Below are 14,398 nucleotides of genomic sequence, written 5' to 3'. Positions count from 1 at the left end.
AAACGATTGCCTCTTTAGCAGTGCTAGTGAGTCTCTCAGTATATTGTGAAAGTTGTAATAATGCGAAGAATCCAGTAGATCCTGATGACTGTATGTTTGCTTTTCCCACAAACTGTACTACATTTAAACATCTATAGCAACAAATAAAATACAAAAAGAACCAAGAGTGGAGAGCTGTGAGCTGCTGCATTTACGTTCATCTTCAGTAAAAAAAGAGAAAATGTATATCAGCTTACAACATGCTGCTCCCAGATCAGAGGCCTCTCTTGCTCTTAAAGTAGATCTGTCCCATGAGGGTCACAGGTAAGAGTGTTTTAGTCTGTTCATTGATGAACTGATCAGAGATCAGTCCAAACAGGGTTGTTCATACTGCTGGTTGAGGCCTGTGTCAGTGCTGTTTAACTGTGTACTGATGAACTGATCAGAGATCAGTCCAAACTGGGATGTTCAGTGCTGGTTGAGGCCTGTGTCAGTGCTGTTTAACTGTGTACTGATGAACTGATCAGATATCAGTCCAAACAGAGGGGGATGTTCAGTGCTGGTTGAGGCCTGTGTCAGTGCTGTTTAACTGTGTACTGATGAACTGATCAGATATCAGTCCAAACAGAGGGGGATGTTCATACTGTTGTTTGAGGCCTGTGTCAGTGCTGTTTAACTGTGTACTGATGAGACACAGACATTGTTCAAAACTTCTAGTCAAACCCAGTTAGTCAGTGAGCAGTGCTCTGAATCAGGACTCAACACTGGACTGTATTCTTGCTGTTCACACTAGAGCTACTTATGTTTGGATCAGAGGATTTCACCACATCCACACATTCTTTACATGAGGACAGTACAGGTGAGACTGCTGAAACACAGGCTGTGTTAAGTCATACAACTGTCTCTTGAAGATGCTTGTCTTTGGTTGTTCTTTGAATTTTGAATGTCATGTCTTCTGGTGTAATTTGTGTGGGTAAACGGATCGTGGACCATACTAATGAATAATTATGGGTTTGCTAAATCTCACTCGTCTCAGAGAATGTATCTACCCCGTGCTATTTCCACATTACAGCTGTGGACATCAGACACAGGTGCATGAACAAGGCTCGGGTAGTTCTGGGTTGTTTAATAACAGACACAGGTGCATGAACAAGGCTCGGGTAGTTCTGGGTTGTTTAATAACAGACACAGGTGCAGGAACAAGGCTCGGGTAATTCTGGGTTGTTTAATAACAGACACAGGTGCATGAACAAGGCTCGGGTAATTCTGGGTTGTTTAATAACAGACACAGGTGCATGAACAAGGCTCGGGTAGTTCTGGGTTGTTTAATAACAGACACAGGTGCAGGAACAAGGCTCGGGTAGTTCTGGGTTGTTTAATAACAGACACAGGTGCAGGAACAAGGCTCGGGTAGTTCTGGGTTGTTTAATAACAGACACAGGTGCATGAACAAGGCTCGGGTAGTTCTGGGTTGTTTAATAACAGACACAGGTGCAGAATTCAAATATATTTGGATGTTGGTTCAGCCATGAATGTCGTTTTCGTGAACTTGGCCAAAGGTATTTGCTAGAAACATCGAGGTGCATGCATTTCATTTTAGCAGTCAATAATTAACCCCATCATAATTAACCACACACATGCCACAGTTCTGGTTGGTGGCATCAAGTCTCAATGGGCAACCTGTTGACTGTGTCTGGGGAAACTAATTTCAGAATGGTTTCCTCCTTCAGTCCAAAGTATGGGCGGTCTAGGTTGTGATTCTATCTGTGCCAAGGTAATGAAATGTCTTGCTACATCAGATCCTTTAGACATTTTCATATTTATAAATATGGCTGTAGTTCCATTAATTGTATGTCTATAATAAAATGTTTAGGCTTAAATTAAGACAGTGAAAGCAGTGAAAGTGTTCCTGTGGGGGATGGAGATGGTGAAGGTGTAGGAGTGATCAGATGTGTTCCTGTGGGGGATGGAGATGGTGAAGGTGTAGGAGTGATCAGATGTGTTCCTGTGGGGGATGGAGATGGTGAAGGTGTAGGAGTGGTGGGATGTGTTCCTGTGGGTGATGCAGGATCTGGTGTTCCTCCATAAAACCATGGGGGGCAACATAGCAATGTGATAAAACTGACCATTTGTATTTTAGTTATATCAGTGTGTTTGTGTGGCATGTTTAGTCTCATTTTGCAGCTTGTTGTGTGCTGGGAAAGGTGATGCTAACAGGGTAAGAGTTCCATCACTCCCTGAGAAGGTTTGTAGACTTCACCCCAAAGGGGACAGTCCTGTATGGAATGCTCTCTGTATGCAAATGTACTCTGTTGTCTTTCCCAGCAACCTGATTCCCATTGGTTAACCTGGTTTTTGTGACTGCTGTCCCTTTGATATGCTGGGGGAGTATACAAGCAGAGGTTTGTAGGTGCAGGGGTCTCTTCTTCTTCCTCTTGCTCTTGATTTTGTTCCAACCTCTTCGGGGCTCTTCTGGGTTCTTCTCTGTAAGGCAGCCTGCACCGGTTGGTATCTCTGTTTCCATTAGGTATTATTGTTAATTTAATCTAGTATGGTTATGTTATTGTTATATATTTTGTTGGATATTGAATAAATCTGGTTATTTGTGTAGCAACAATCTTCCTTGATTATAGCTATACTGGGCCAGATGTTAGTATCAGTTAAAAGGTAAATCAATGCTAATACCAATACCCTCTAAAGCAGGGATGGGCAACTGGCGGCCCTCACTGTTATGTCGTCCTCACTCAGTGCGGCCCACAAATAGATCAGTAATAATTTAATAATTAAAAGAAAAAAACCCGATAGAGCAGGACTTTTTTGTTCTTGTCACGTAGGGCTACGCCCCCCTCTACTCGCTGTCACTCCGGTGTCCGGTGTCATAAGCAAATGTTTTGTCTTTGTTGCTTATTAAGTACATGTTAATGCATTTATATGCAGAAAATAGGTGTACGTTGGTGCAATAAACATACAGATCTGAATTCATTTAAAATGTGTTCTTATTGAGAATAATTTGTAGTTGTCACGTTGAGGACCCCGGCCCCTCCCTTTTGGGCGTGTGTTCACATTGTCCAGGCGTAACTGTCTGCGTCTGTGGATCTTCGTGGTTGTGGTTGTGTCTTGTGATAATCCGTCTCACCTGTGACTCGTCTCGTAATCACGCAGGGCTAATGTGGTTTGTCTATTTAATGTGCACTCGTGCAGTGTCCTGTGCTCGTTGTTGTCTAAAGTCTACATGTTGCTGTGTCAGTTTCAATGTTCTTGCGCAATACTTGTGTAAAATAAAAGTGACGTCTGTCGCAGCCAGGGATTCTGTGTCTCATCCTTCGCTCCACCCCGATCGTCACAGTAGTGTCTTTCATATCCATTTATTTGAAGTGCATGGTCATGTGGCCCTCCAATAATAGTGCTGAAAAAATTTGGCCTTCTTTATCATGGAAGTTACCCTGATCCCTGATCTAAAGTATCCCATCTGCTACGCATGTTTATGATAAACCTCTGACAAAAGCAGGCTATTGTTTATAGCAAGGTACTTTATAAAGTTGGTTAGGTATATTCTATAACCTGTACTGATCTATTCAAGAAGTGAGTTCTTTTAGATTCTTACCAACTATAATTTGGAGTCAGATATTTAAGTTTTATGCACGTCAATCCTCCTTCTGCACCTATTTCCGTCCTTGGTTGTAGGCAAACAGGTAGGTTAGTTAAATCTCATAATCTCATAACTAAAACCCCTACATGGGTGTGTGTGTGTGTGTGTGTGTGTGTGTGTGTGTGTGTGTGTGTGTGTGTGTGTGTGTGTGTGTGTGTGTGTGTGTGTGTGTGTTACTGAATGTGTCTGTTTGGTCAGTCTTGTTTTATGTGCTTTTGCTGCACTGTGATGAGTGACAGCACTTTTTAACTCACTTAATTTAAAATACAAAAAGTTTTAACATCAATAGTTCAACAGTTATTATGACTGATTTTATTTTATAAACAAAAACAAGTGTGGCAAATATTCATATTTTGTCTCTCTATAATCATATTCATCAGTACACATATACAGTATGTATTGAGTAGAATGGAAATCACTTTATTAAGGTATATTGAACAGATGTTAGTCCTATTACATGTGATCATTGTATACTTTACTTGCTTATAGTCTCTCTCTCTCTTTCTGTAGTAATGATGTATGTGAACACCCTTAACAAGTAGATTGAACATATGTTAGGCCTATTACATGTGATCATTGTATATCTCTCTCTCTGTAGTAATGATGTATGTGAACACCCTTAGCAAGTAGAAGACAGACATTCTTCTGTGAAGCCTATCTGTAGATTAGGATGCCTGCATCAGAAGTGACAGCTTAGGACTACTGCGTCAATAGTGATAGCCGATCTGGTGGACCGGAGGAACAAGGAAAAAGAAGACCTTAACTTGATGACCCTGGAGGGGAGGAATGGTTCATCACCTCATCGGGCCACCAATGAGGCCAAACATCCATAACTCATGTCACTGAATGATGATGTAATCATGTAGCAAAAGAGTACAAGAACTATGGTCTGTGAGAGGGGAGGGGGGGGGCAGCTCTCTCACGCTTTTCAGTGTGTGTAACGGAGATCTCTGGATCGATCCATCTGTCTGTCTTTTGTACTTTACTTTGATAACTTATCCTAATGCTTTTGACTGACTGCTCACCATTAGGGTTCAATATTTCAACGACACAGGAAAACAAAGAAAAGGCATTTGTACATCTACCCTATCTGATTTAAACACATACCGTTGCAGACATGTTGAACTGGGGTGAGTTTCCCAAGACGTTCTTAGCGCTAAGTACTTCTTAACCTTGTACGTTTCATACGAGGTTACGAAGTACTTAGCACTACGAACGGTTCTCAAATTTCTTGAGAATAGCCTCTTTCACAGCATTAAAGTCGTTGATTTCTACTGTGCGCATAGGCTGATGTCGCAAGACGCTCAAACATTATAAAGTAGTGTTCAACGTCATCCGAGTCTTTCAGTTGTGGGAGTCATGGCCATGCTGGCAGCGTTGGCCTTACATGCTCTCCCTCCGTCACGTGTACCATCTCTGCTGGTGCCACGGGTCTGTATATCCTGACGTGCGCTGCTGGTGCCTGCTGAGCCTCGACGTCCTGTTGCGCTCCTCTTTGGCCTCTCCAGACTTCTTCCTGCAGAAGGCCGAACTGGTGTTATAATGAGCACCACCGCTGATCCTGCCTTTTCGCTTCATTATGCAGCTCTTCATCTTTTTGCTGCTGGATGTCAATGAAGTCTTGTAGTAGCTGTCGCAGGTGAGCGATCTCTGTTGTATTTTTAACAGGCCTGTGAGCTGAGGACGGCTCGCATTCTTCTTCTCTGCTGTTCGTGTGCACACTTTGGGTGATTGGGGGTTTCTTGGGAGCCATCTTCTCCCGCTGGCGGTGGTATTTCTCCCCGTTGCTAATTGTGTTGCTTCATGTTGTAGCCTCTTGTTGCCATCATTACCCGTTATGTAGTTATTCTGCGCTAGAGGGCTGGGGCCCCCGGATGTTTGGGGACCATGGGGCTCCGGTCTGAAAAGCTCCTGCTGGGGATGGAGATCCTCCCTCCTGCTCGGGGTGACCAGGAGGCCCTTGGGGCTGCTCCCTAGCCCGCGTCGGGGGTGCTCTGGGCCTCGGTCTCTGGCGCTCCTGGGTTGGGTGGAGGAGTCCACCTTGCGATGAGGGGCCCCGGAAGGGGTTGGCTCCCTAGGAGGCTGGGGTGACCCCTAGCAGAAGGCAGGGGTCAGCTCTGGGAGGAGGTAGGTCCAGGAGGTGAAGTAGCCACGCCTTGGAGAGGTAGCCTGCACCCCACACATACACGAGGGACGAGAAAGGAGCCGTAGCTCCTCGTCCTTACACCGGTGGGGCTCACCGGCTGAAGGCCGGTTAGGGCGTGAGGGCCCTGTGACCGACCGGGGCGTGGTTTTGTGTTGTAAACGGCCCGGTTGGTCCAGGGTCCCGCCCGGGGAGGCGAGCTGAATAATGTGTGTTTTTGTGTTCCAGCTCCCGGACTGCAGGAGGTGTGTTCCTGCCTGTCCCTGCCTTCCTGCCCCTTCGTGTTTTGTGTGCAGCCGCTGTGTGCCACACACCCAGTGGAGGGGAGTGCGGCTTGGTGGGGGGTCTGTCACGGTGAGGCGGCCCCCTACCGGTCGCCTCCTTCCGCAGCGGCTGTTGTTGTTGTTGTTTTGTGATGTCATGTGCGTCCCTCAGGTGGGCGGAGCCCGTGATCCGTCTCACCTGAGGGTCGTTTGTTTGCCTATATATGTCTTGTCTTTGTACCAGTTGACCACTGGTCATTATATCCTTAATCTGGATCTTTTGCACGGGTTTTGGTTTGCACACTTTCTATTAAACCATCCTTTTTCCCTGAGACTTGGCGTGATCGCTTCCTTTTAGTTGCTCACCCCTGCCCGTCACAGTAACTCGTTGCCTCAAAAAAATGTATGGCTTGTAATGGCTTCTGTCAAAACCAATATAATTAAGTTGTATGGATACAATACATGATATATGTATACTTATATAATATAAATAGAGTGAACTAATCAAAAGTTGAAATTACTCAATTTACTCAATTTAAAATTACTCAACTCAAAGTTGCTTTTACTTAAGGTTATTTAACTCTATACAATTACAAATAACAAACTATTAAGTAAGAACTACTTACAATTAATATATCAAGTTTTTAAATACTTTTACTTATGAGTGTGACGTTTGGGCGCAGCCAAGGACGAGACACAGAATCCTCGGTTTTTATGACAGACGTCACTTTTAATCTCCACTGAAGTTGCGCAATAGCGCACGAGAAACATACACAAACACTCAACGGGTAGACTTTAGACAACGACGAGCACAGGACACTGCGCGAGCGCACATTAAATAGACAAACCACATTAACCCCAGGTGATTACGAGACGATTCACAGGTGAGACGGATTATCACATGACATAGCTATCACCACGAAATATCCACAGACGCAGACGATGCACGTAGACTACGTAAACACACGCCCAAAAGGGAGGGGCCGGGGTCCTCAACGTGACAATGAGTTTTTATTATTAATACTTATTGTTATAATTAATGTAAATGAACTTCACTGGCAACACTGGTTTCATAGATATGAACTTGTTTATTATCATTTGGCATCAAATAACATTTTAAACCATTACTGTTTTCAGTCAAAATCAAAACAGTGTGCTTCATACAAAATATCAAGTGAATGTTTAAATCAATTAAAAGATTCTTCCCACTGATAACACATATAATGCGACATGATTCTTTAAATCAGTAATTTTAAGCAATAAAGTCATTTTTGAGCAATAAAATGCTTGCCTTGCACAACATAAAATTTGAGAGAGGAAGCATTTTCATTTGTTTACTTGCTCATGAAACACTAGCATGTTTAGGTGAGGGTGTATGTAGTGTATCTTTGCTTTAACAAGATAATTTGCCCTTGCAGCAGGATCCACATTAACACGCACTGTGGTGAGACACTTTTTTTTACTTGTAAGAGGCATCTATGTGAATGTGAAATTAAAAACAGATTTCATTTAGAGATTATATAATTATTTTTATACTTTTCAAGCTGCATATTATGGTATATTTCATTTTAATAATAACAACAATACTTGAAATAATCACATTATTAATAATAATACATAAAAAATAGACAACAAAAAAATTACAAAAGTAGAATTTGTCCATAAATTGATCCAATTTGTTTCATAAATGGTGCAATGGTGTAACCCGGTTACACCACAGGACATTTCAAATTGAAACCAAATTTTGCATGCATTATTGTGGCTTGACCTTGATATTTCAAACTTTTTTTCCTAATAACTTGAGTATTTTATGATGATTTTAGCACAGAATTTAGAACATCAGTCTTCCAGGAGTACAGGAACCTAATTCACCCAGCGTTCATGCATTTCCTTTTTTTGTGAAAGTCTACTACAGTAACTACTAGTTTCTTCTCTCTCTCTCTCTCTCACTCACTCACTCACTCACTCACTCACTCACTCACTCACTCACTCACTCACTCACTCACTCACTCACCCACCCACTCACTCACTCACACACACTTATTGAGCTGTTGTTGACACAAGTCAGTATTTCACTCTTGTATTTTCAGTTTAAAGTGTGGATCTTCCAGAACATCGTCCAAGCTTCACACCTGAATTTCCTGGTTTACTGCGTTCCAAAATCAGTTCTCTCAGGTGTGATGAGGGGTTTGACCTCAGAGCTGACCTCAGAGCAGCACAGCCTTCCTCTGTAATACTGCAGTCAGACAGACTGCAAAGAGAATTAGAAAATCTCAAGGTACAGACACCTTTGTGTATGAGAGAGGGAGAGCAAGTAAACAACTGGGAGGGAAAGAGTGGTGAGTGTGTGTATGTGTATCTGATTAAAGTGTGAATATGTGTGTGTGAGAGACAGAAAAAGAATGAGAGAGAGCTATAGAAAGTGATAATTTTGTGAGATAAATTATGTACTGTACATGAAAGAGAATGTGAGAGTGTATGTTATATATGTGTATATGTCTTTCTCTCTCTCTCTCTCTCTCTGTGCGTGCGTGTGTGTGCGCGTGCCAATTAGAGTAACTTACTCTAGTATCTCCAGTGTACAGTGTGGATCCTCCAGTAGAACAGAGAGCTGCTTCACTCCTGAGTCGCCTGGTTTATTCCAGTTCAGATTCAGCTCTCTCAGGTGTGATGAGGTGTTTGACCTCAGAGCTGAAGCCAGAGCAGCACAGCCTTCCTCTCTAATACTGCAGTCAGACAGACTGTAGAGAGATGAAAAAAAACACAGCTACAGTAAGTACACACATACACAAGCATTCCCACAAACATACAGACAGAAAGTAAGCTGCACTCTTCACTAAACACCCCAAACATATGTAATATGGTGTGTGTTAGTGAGAGATGCAGTTAGAAGGAAATAGCAAGTGTGTGTGTTTGATAAAGGGGGGATATTGACTGTGTAAAGAGATAGTAAGTCAGTAACTCACTCTAGTTTCTTCAGTTTACAGTGTGGATCCTTCAGTAGAGCAAAGAGCTGCTTCACTCCTGAATCTCCTGGTTTATTCTGGTTCAGTTTCAGCTCTCTCAGTTGTGATGAGGGGTTTGACCTCAGAGCTGAACACAGAGCAGCACAGCCTTCCTCTGTAATACTGCCATCAGACAGCCTGTAGAGAGGAGAAAAACTCTTGCCTTTACAGCTCAACACACACATGTGTAGCGTAAAAGAACGCTTTTTTCATTCTCTTGGTCGGAGGGTCTACCGTCACAATCACAGGTAGCGCATCCCTTCGTAAAGTTTGAAACTAACCTTTTCTGGTCCTTTAAGGTTCCTGCAGCATGAAGTGAGAATTGCTAAGAAAGGCTTTCTTTCTGCCCCTCTGCTGGGGACCCAAAGTTCATGACCCCAGGACTGAGGAAATCCTTCTTGTCAGATTCATGAAGACCTAGTCTGAGGAATTGTCACATCTAGCTCCACCCTCCTTCCCAGTCTCTTGTCGTCTGCCCTAGCCCCGCCCTGTTTCCCGTCTCCTTGGTTTCCCTTCCGTCTGTCATGCCCCCGTCCTCAGTGTTTCCACCTGCGTCTCATTTCTCCTTCCTGTTTCATTTAATAAATTTTATTGATACTTGCGTTTGCGTCACATCCGCAACCCTTGATTCATTACAGGAATTATGGCTTCCACCAAGACCGAGGAGACCATTTATGGCTTTGGTGTTTATTTAATGCATTCCTAACCAGAAAGCATCACCTTTTGAATTTGCAAACAGACCTATACCCAAGAATGCCAGAATTGACCATGATTCTTATAACACTATATTCTGGGATAGGTTTTGGATTCTAAGCCCCTTTTAGGGGAAGCAGCTCTTTAAGACCATTACAAAGACACAAAACTTGGAATTATTCTAATAAAGAAAAATGATAAACAGTAGCAAAAGAACATAGGATTACTGATGATCAATGAGCTAGCAGTATTCAGTTTCTGGAACCTAACTAGACAATTTTACACTTTGCTATCAGGACTGATGTTTGAACATAAAGATTAAATCCTGTCTCATTATTATTGAAATTATGTGAACTGTGTATTCCATATCAAAGCATATATATTATTTGTCATATTTCCCATGTTTACCATAAGTAGTATATTAAGTAAAGCCTAACATCTGTTTAGCCTATGAGTTTGTTTAAACTCACGTAATTTGCTGTAACACGTGTCGCAAAGTTATCTTGCCTCCTGTGTTCATTTGTAGAGATAGGATTACTTCAGTCTTCGGAAGAAATTAATACAAATTCTACAGTAGCCCATAAAGACTTTTGAGTGACACACCTGTCCAAGTTCAAGAAGGCCTGGATTACTCAACCAAGTGCACAGCGGTCGGGATCGGACCCGCTCAACTTCACCAAACAGCTGTATCACTGTCAGTGCTTGATACAACTTCGCAAAGTACGCGTGGGTTTATTTTAGACCTCAAAATACCGTGTATTCCTGACGGCACCTGTAGATAGGGTTGCCACCTGTCCCAGTTTTCCCGGGACTGTCCTGGTTTTCACGTGCCTGTCCCGGTTTTCCCGGGCTGTCCCGGTTTGTCCCGGTTTTCCTTCTTTTTAATATTCGTTCCCGGCAAAAAAATAATAATTTCATTTAATGTCCCGGTTTTCATTAGGTTAGTTCAAACGACTATTTAGACTGTTTCTGCACACTTTAAATCCATCTTAATCCCCCCCGCCCCGGTCAACAATTTGCGTCCGCCAACCCCCCCATCTGTGGAGTTTTCCATTTCATAGCTAGTTTAACTTCAGTTGGTTTGTCCTTCCTCTGATTCAGTTAATGTGTTAACAAGCTGATTTATCATGTTTGCAATGTTACACATGCATTTCCAAGCAAGTAGTAAATCTTGCATTTAGGCGTTCAAAACAGTGTTTGCTGGCGTTGTAAGCTCCCTAAACACTGTTTCTGAGCATAACTTAGTGCTATAGTGCAACTTTTGAAGAATGAATTGAAAACTCATATTTTGTTAGAAAACAGTGTTTTACTGTGTTAACAAGCTGTTTCCTGGCCGTATAAGTGCCCTAAACAGTGTTTCTGAGCATAACTTAGTGCTATAGTGCAACCTTTGATGAATTAATTGAAAACTAAATTTTTTTAAACAGTGTTTTAATAACTTGATTAACTCTCTGAACCTAAACCAAGTTTTCAAACGTATGCGTCGTAAGCATTTTAACGTTAAATTGTTGATATCTATTGATCAATAAAATTAGCATTTATTCAGTAAACCAAATACTGTGGCTAATGTATTTCAACCAGTGGTATTGGGTCACTGCGCAGACTATGAGCTTCACCTTCACTAATGAGACTGATATTTCATCAGTCATTCCTCAAACAACATTTCAATGTGGTTGATTAGGAAAAAGTATTACAGATGTAATATTGTGAGACTGTGTGGGTGAGAGACAGAGAGAAATAGAAGGAGTGTACTGTATGTGTGTGAGTTATATTTAATTCTCTCAGCTTGAAATTGACAAGACAATGAAAATTACTTTGTGTATGTGTGTGTGTGTGAGAAAGAGATACAGTGATAATGTGTGAGACAGATACAGGACGTGTGTGAGAGAGAGCTGCAGTTTTGGGGTGTGTATGAGAGAGTGAGGGAAGTGAGAGAGAAGTGTAGTGAGTGTATATTTATCTGATTAAGACAGTGATATTTTGTTGTGTTATTGTGTGAGAGAAATCAGTTGACTGTGTGTGTGTGTGTGTGTGTGTGTGTGTGTGTGTGTGTGTGTTTGAGAGAGAGTTTGTGAACAAACTTTGTTGGCTTGCAAAGCAGCTAAAACGCTGTTTTGAATGTTGATGACCTAATGTTAAATGTTGTTTTAATGTTATCAGTCTGGCGATCCACTGGTGATCGATGGCTTTAGGCGCAACAACCACCCCCTCAGTTGTTTCTGAGGCAAAACCAAGAAATGCAAATGAATAATCAAAGCATCCTGGGCTGAAAAACCAGTTGACAGGTGCCAGAAGTTGGTTGACTCTATGCCACACAGATGTGAAGCAGTTGTAAAAAACAGTGGTTATTCAACTAAATATTAGGTTAGTGATTCACAGGAATGCTAAATCATTAAAAAGGAGTACATATTTTGAGTTTGTAAAGACAAATGCAGACACTGCTATTTTTTTTAACAGCGTAATGTTCATTTTTTGTTATTTTCTGTAAAGCAGTTTAAAATTATATACATTTCTCTTCATGTTTTGATTTGGAAAATAGTATGCAATTTTAAAAATCTCTAATGATTTTTAAACACACTGCTATTATTTTGAACACAACTGTATGTGTAAAGAAGCAGTAAGTCAGTAACTCACTCTAGTTTTTCAAGTTTACAGTGTGGATCCTCCAGTAGAGCAGATAGCTGCTTCACTCCTGAGTCTCCTGGTTTATTGTAGTTCAGATACAGCTCTCTCAGGTGTGATGAGGGATTTGACCTCAGAGCTGAAGCTAGAGCAGCACAGTCTTCCTCTGAAATACTGGAGTTAGACAGACTGTAGAGAGAAGGAGAAAAACTCCTCACACTTACAGCTCAGCACACATACAACTGCATACAGATACATTAAATATCTCTCCCCTTATTCACACACAGGACAACACACATTCACATTTGCACAAACACATGCACACAGAATGTTATTTCCACATTCACTCAACCATGTTATCAGGATACAATGTTTTGTGGAGTGAATCATTGCATAGACAGATTGAGTGAAGGGATTTGTAAGCTTGTAGTGAGTGATTCTACTTTGTATTTTAAGAATTTTGATTCTATTTGTATTTTCACGGTGTGAAATAGTGCCACCACAGGTAAAGAGTGTAGGCTGGGCTGAGTAAAGAGAGGACATGACTTCATTTCCTCGCTCTAGTGTGGCTATGACTTTGTGAGCAACAGTAATAGTAATGTATAAATATTTATCGATATATATTTGTCAAAGTTACTTTTATGCCAGAACTGTTTCTTGTTCTGTGTGAATCGGAGGGTTGTCTCGCCTGGAAGAGTAAGAGAATCAAGGCTGATTAGTCAGTTACTCACGATAGTTTCTCCAGTTTACAGTGTGGATCCTTCAGTAGAGCAGAGAGCTGCTTCACTCCTGAGTCTCCTGGATTATTGTAATTCAGATTCAGCTCTCTCAGTTGTGATGAGGTGTTTGACCTCAGAGCTGAACACAGAGCAGCACAGCCTTCCTCTCTAATATTGCAGTCACACAGCCTGCAGAGAGAAGGAGAAAAACTCACAATTACAGCTCAATACAAACACACATGAATGTACAGATACACTTAAGAGAAAAAAGAGGTGTGTGTGTTTGTGTGTGTGAGCAAGAGAGAGACAGAATACAGTGGCAATGTGAGAGATAGATATATAGATAATGAGGATGTGAATAGTCAGTAACTCACTGTAGTTTCTCCAGTATACAGTGTGGATCCTCCAGTAGAGCAGAGAGCTGCTTCACTCCTGAGTCTCCAGGTTTATTTTTGTTCAGATTCAGCTCTCTCAGGTGTGATGAGGGGTTTGACCTCAGAGCTGAAGCCAGAGCCGCACAGCCTTCATCTGTAATACTGCACTCAGACAGACTAAAGAGAGAAAGAGAAAAACTCCTCTCACTTACAGCTCAGCACACATACAATACATGCACACACAAAGGCTCTTTCCCAAAACCTAGTGATCTGTCTAAGTAACCAGTGTTAATGTAGGCAGCTGTTTTAGTAGACATCACTTTAACCAACATCCATCCTCATAAGGCAGATTATTGACCTGCTTTAGTTATAGAACAACTGCATCACAGCTTATTCAGATGATCAATATACAGGTGAATATCATGAAAATCAGAAATTCCATTTAAACAGTGAAACTTGTATATTACTCAGTTGTTACACAGTAGAGAAAGACAGAATATGTAAGTACAAGGGTTACATAAACACGCTACAGGTTACAAGGGTTTTAGCTGTGGCAAAATCAACTGCAATAAAAATAATAGTGCAATGACAATAAGTACATTAAGCATAAGTTTAACAAAATGCCACCTTTAGTAATTTGCATATTAATTATGCAGCTATAGTTATAAAAAACAATCAAACAATAGGATCAGAAATAAGACATTACTGCATTAAGTTGCATAACCGATACAGCTGGTTGTGTAAAGATGTGTTCAGGTTTATAAAGGAACCTACTGATTGACTGCGTGGGAATGAGGCGGTTAGCTGAGAATAAGCATTTAGTACTTGCAGGCTTGTAAGCTAAACAGTGAGCTATAGTGGCTGTGTATTGTAAACCGTATCATATCATTCTGTGGTGGCACTACAAAATGGTAATGGGAAACACAAGCTGATACTCAGTGTTAGAGCTCA

The 14,398-nt window shown here is 41.5% G+C and overlaps 1 protein-coding gene across 2 annotated transcripts in view; it reads right to left on the bottom strand.

Annotated features, from left to right (window-relative positions):
- The window catches only part of LOC143481741 (NACHT, LRR and PYD domains-containing protein 3-like), a 60,323-nt gene that overhangs the window by 17,414 nt on the left and 28,511 nt on the right, over positions 1-14,398 (bottom strand). The window contains exons 8-12 of one of the 2 annotated variants that reach the window (XM_076979864.1): positions 13,448-13,624; positions 13,086-13,262; positions 12,367-12,543; positions 9,001-9,177; positions 8,595-8,775 (exon numbers count right to left, since the gene is read on the bottom strand). The exons of the other annotated variant lie outside the window; for it this stretch is intronic. Of the exons in view, the coding sequence (XP_076835979.1) occupies positions 8,595-8,775; positions 9,001-9,177; positions 12,367-12,543; positions 13,086-13,262; positions 13,448-13,624 (889 nt within the window). Of the gene's footprint in view, positions 1-8,594; positions 8,776-9,000; positions 9,178-12,366; positions 12,544-13,085; positions 13,263-13,447; positions 13,625-14,398 lie in introns of those variants that run through there. 2 annotated transcript variants of the gene reach the window in all.

This window comes from Brachyhypopomus gauderio, chromosome 18 (genome assembly GCF_052324685.1).
Source record: "Brachyhypopomus gauderio isolate BG-103 chromosome 18, BGAUD_0.2, whole genome shotgun sequence".
NCBI classification, from domain to species: Eukaryota; Metazoa; Chordata; class Actinopteri; order Gymnotiformes; family Hypopomidae; genus Brachyhypopomus; species Brachyhypopomus gauderio.
This window is presented reverse-complemented; position numbering and strand designations above follow the sequence as displayed.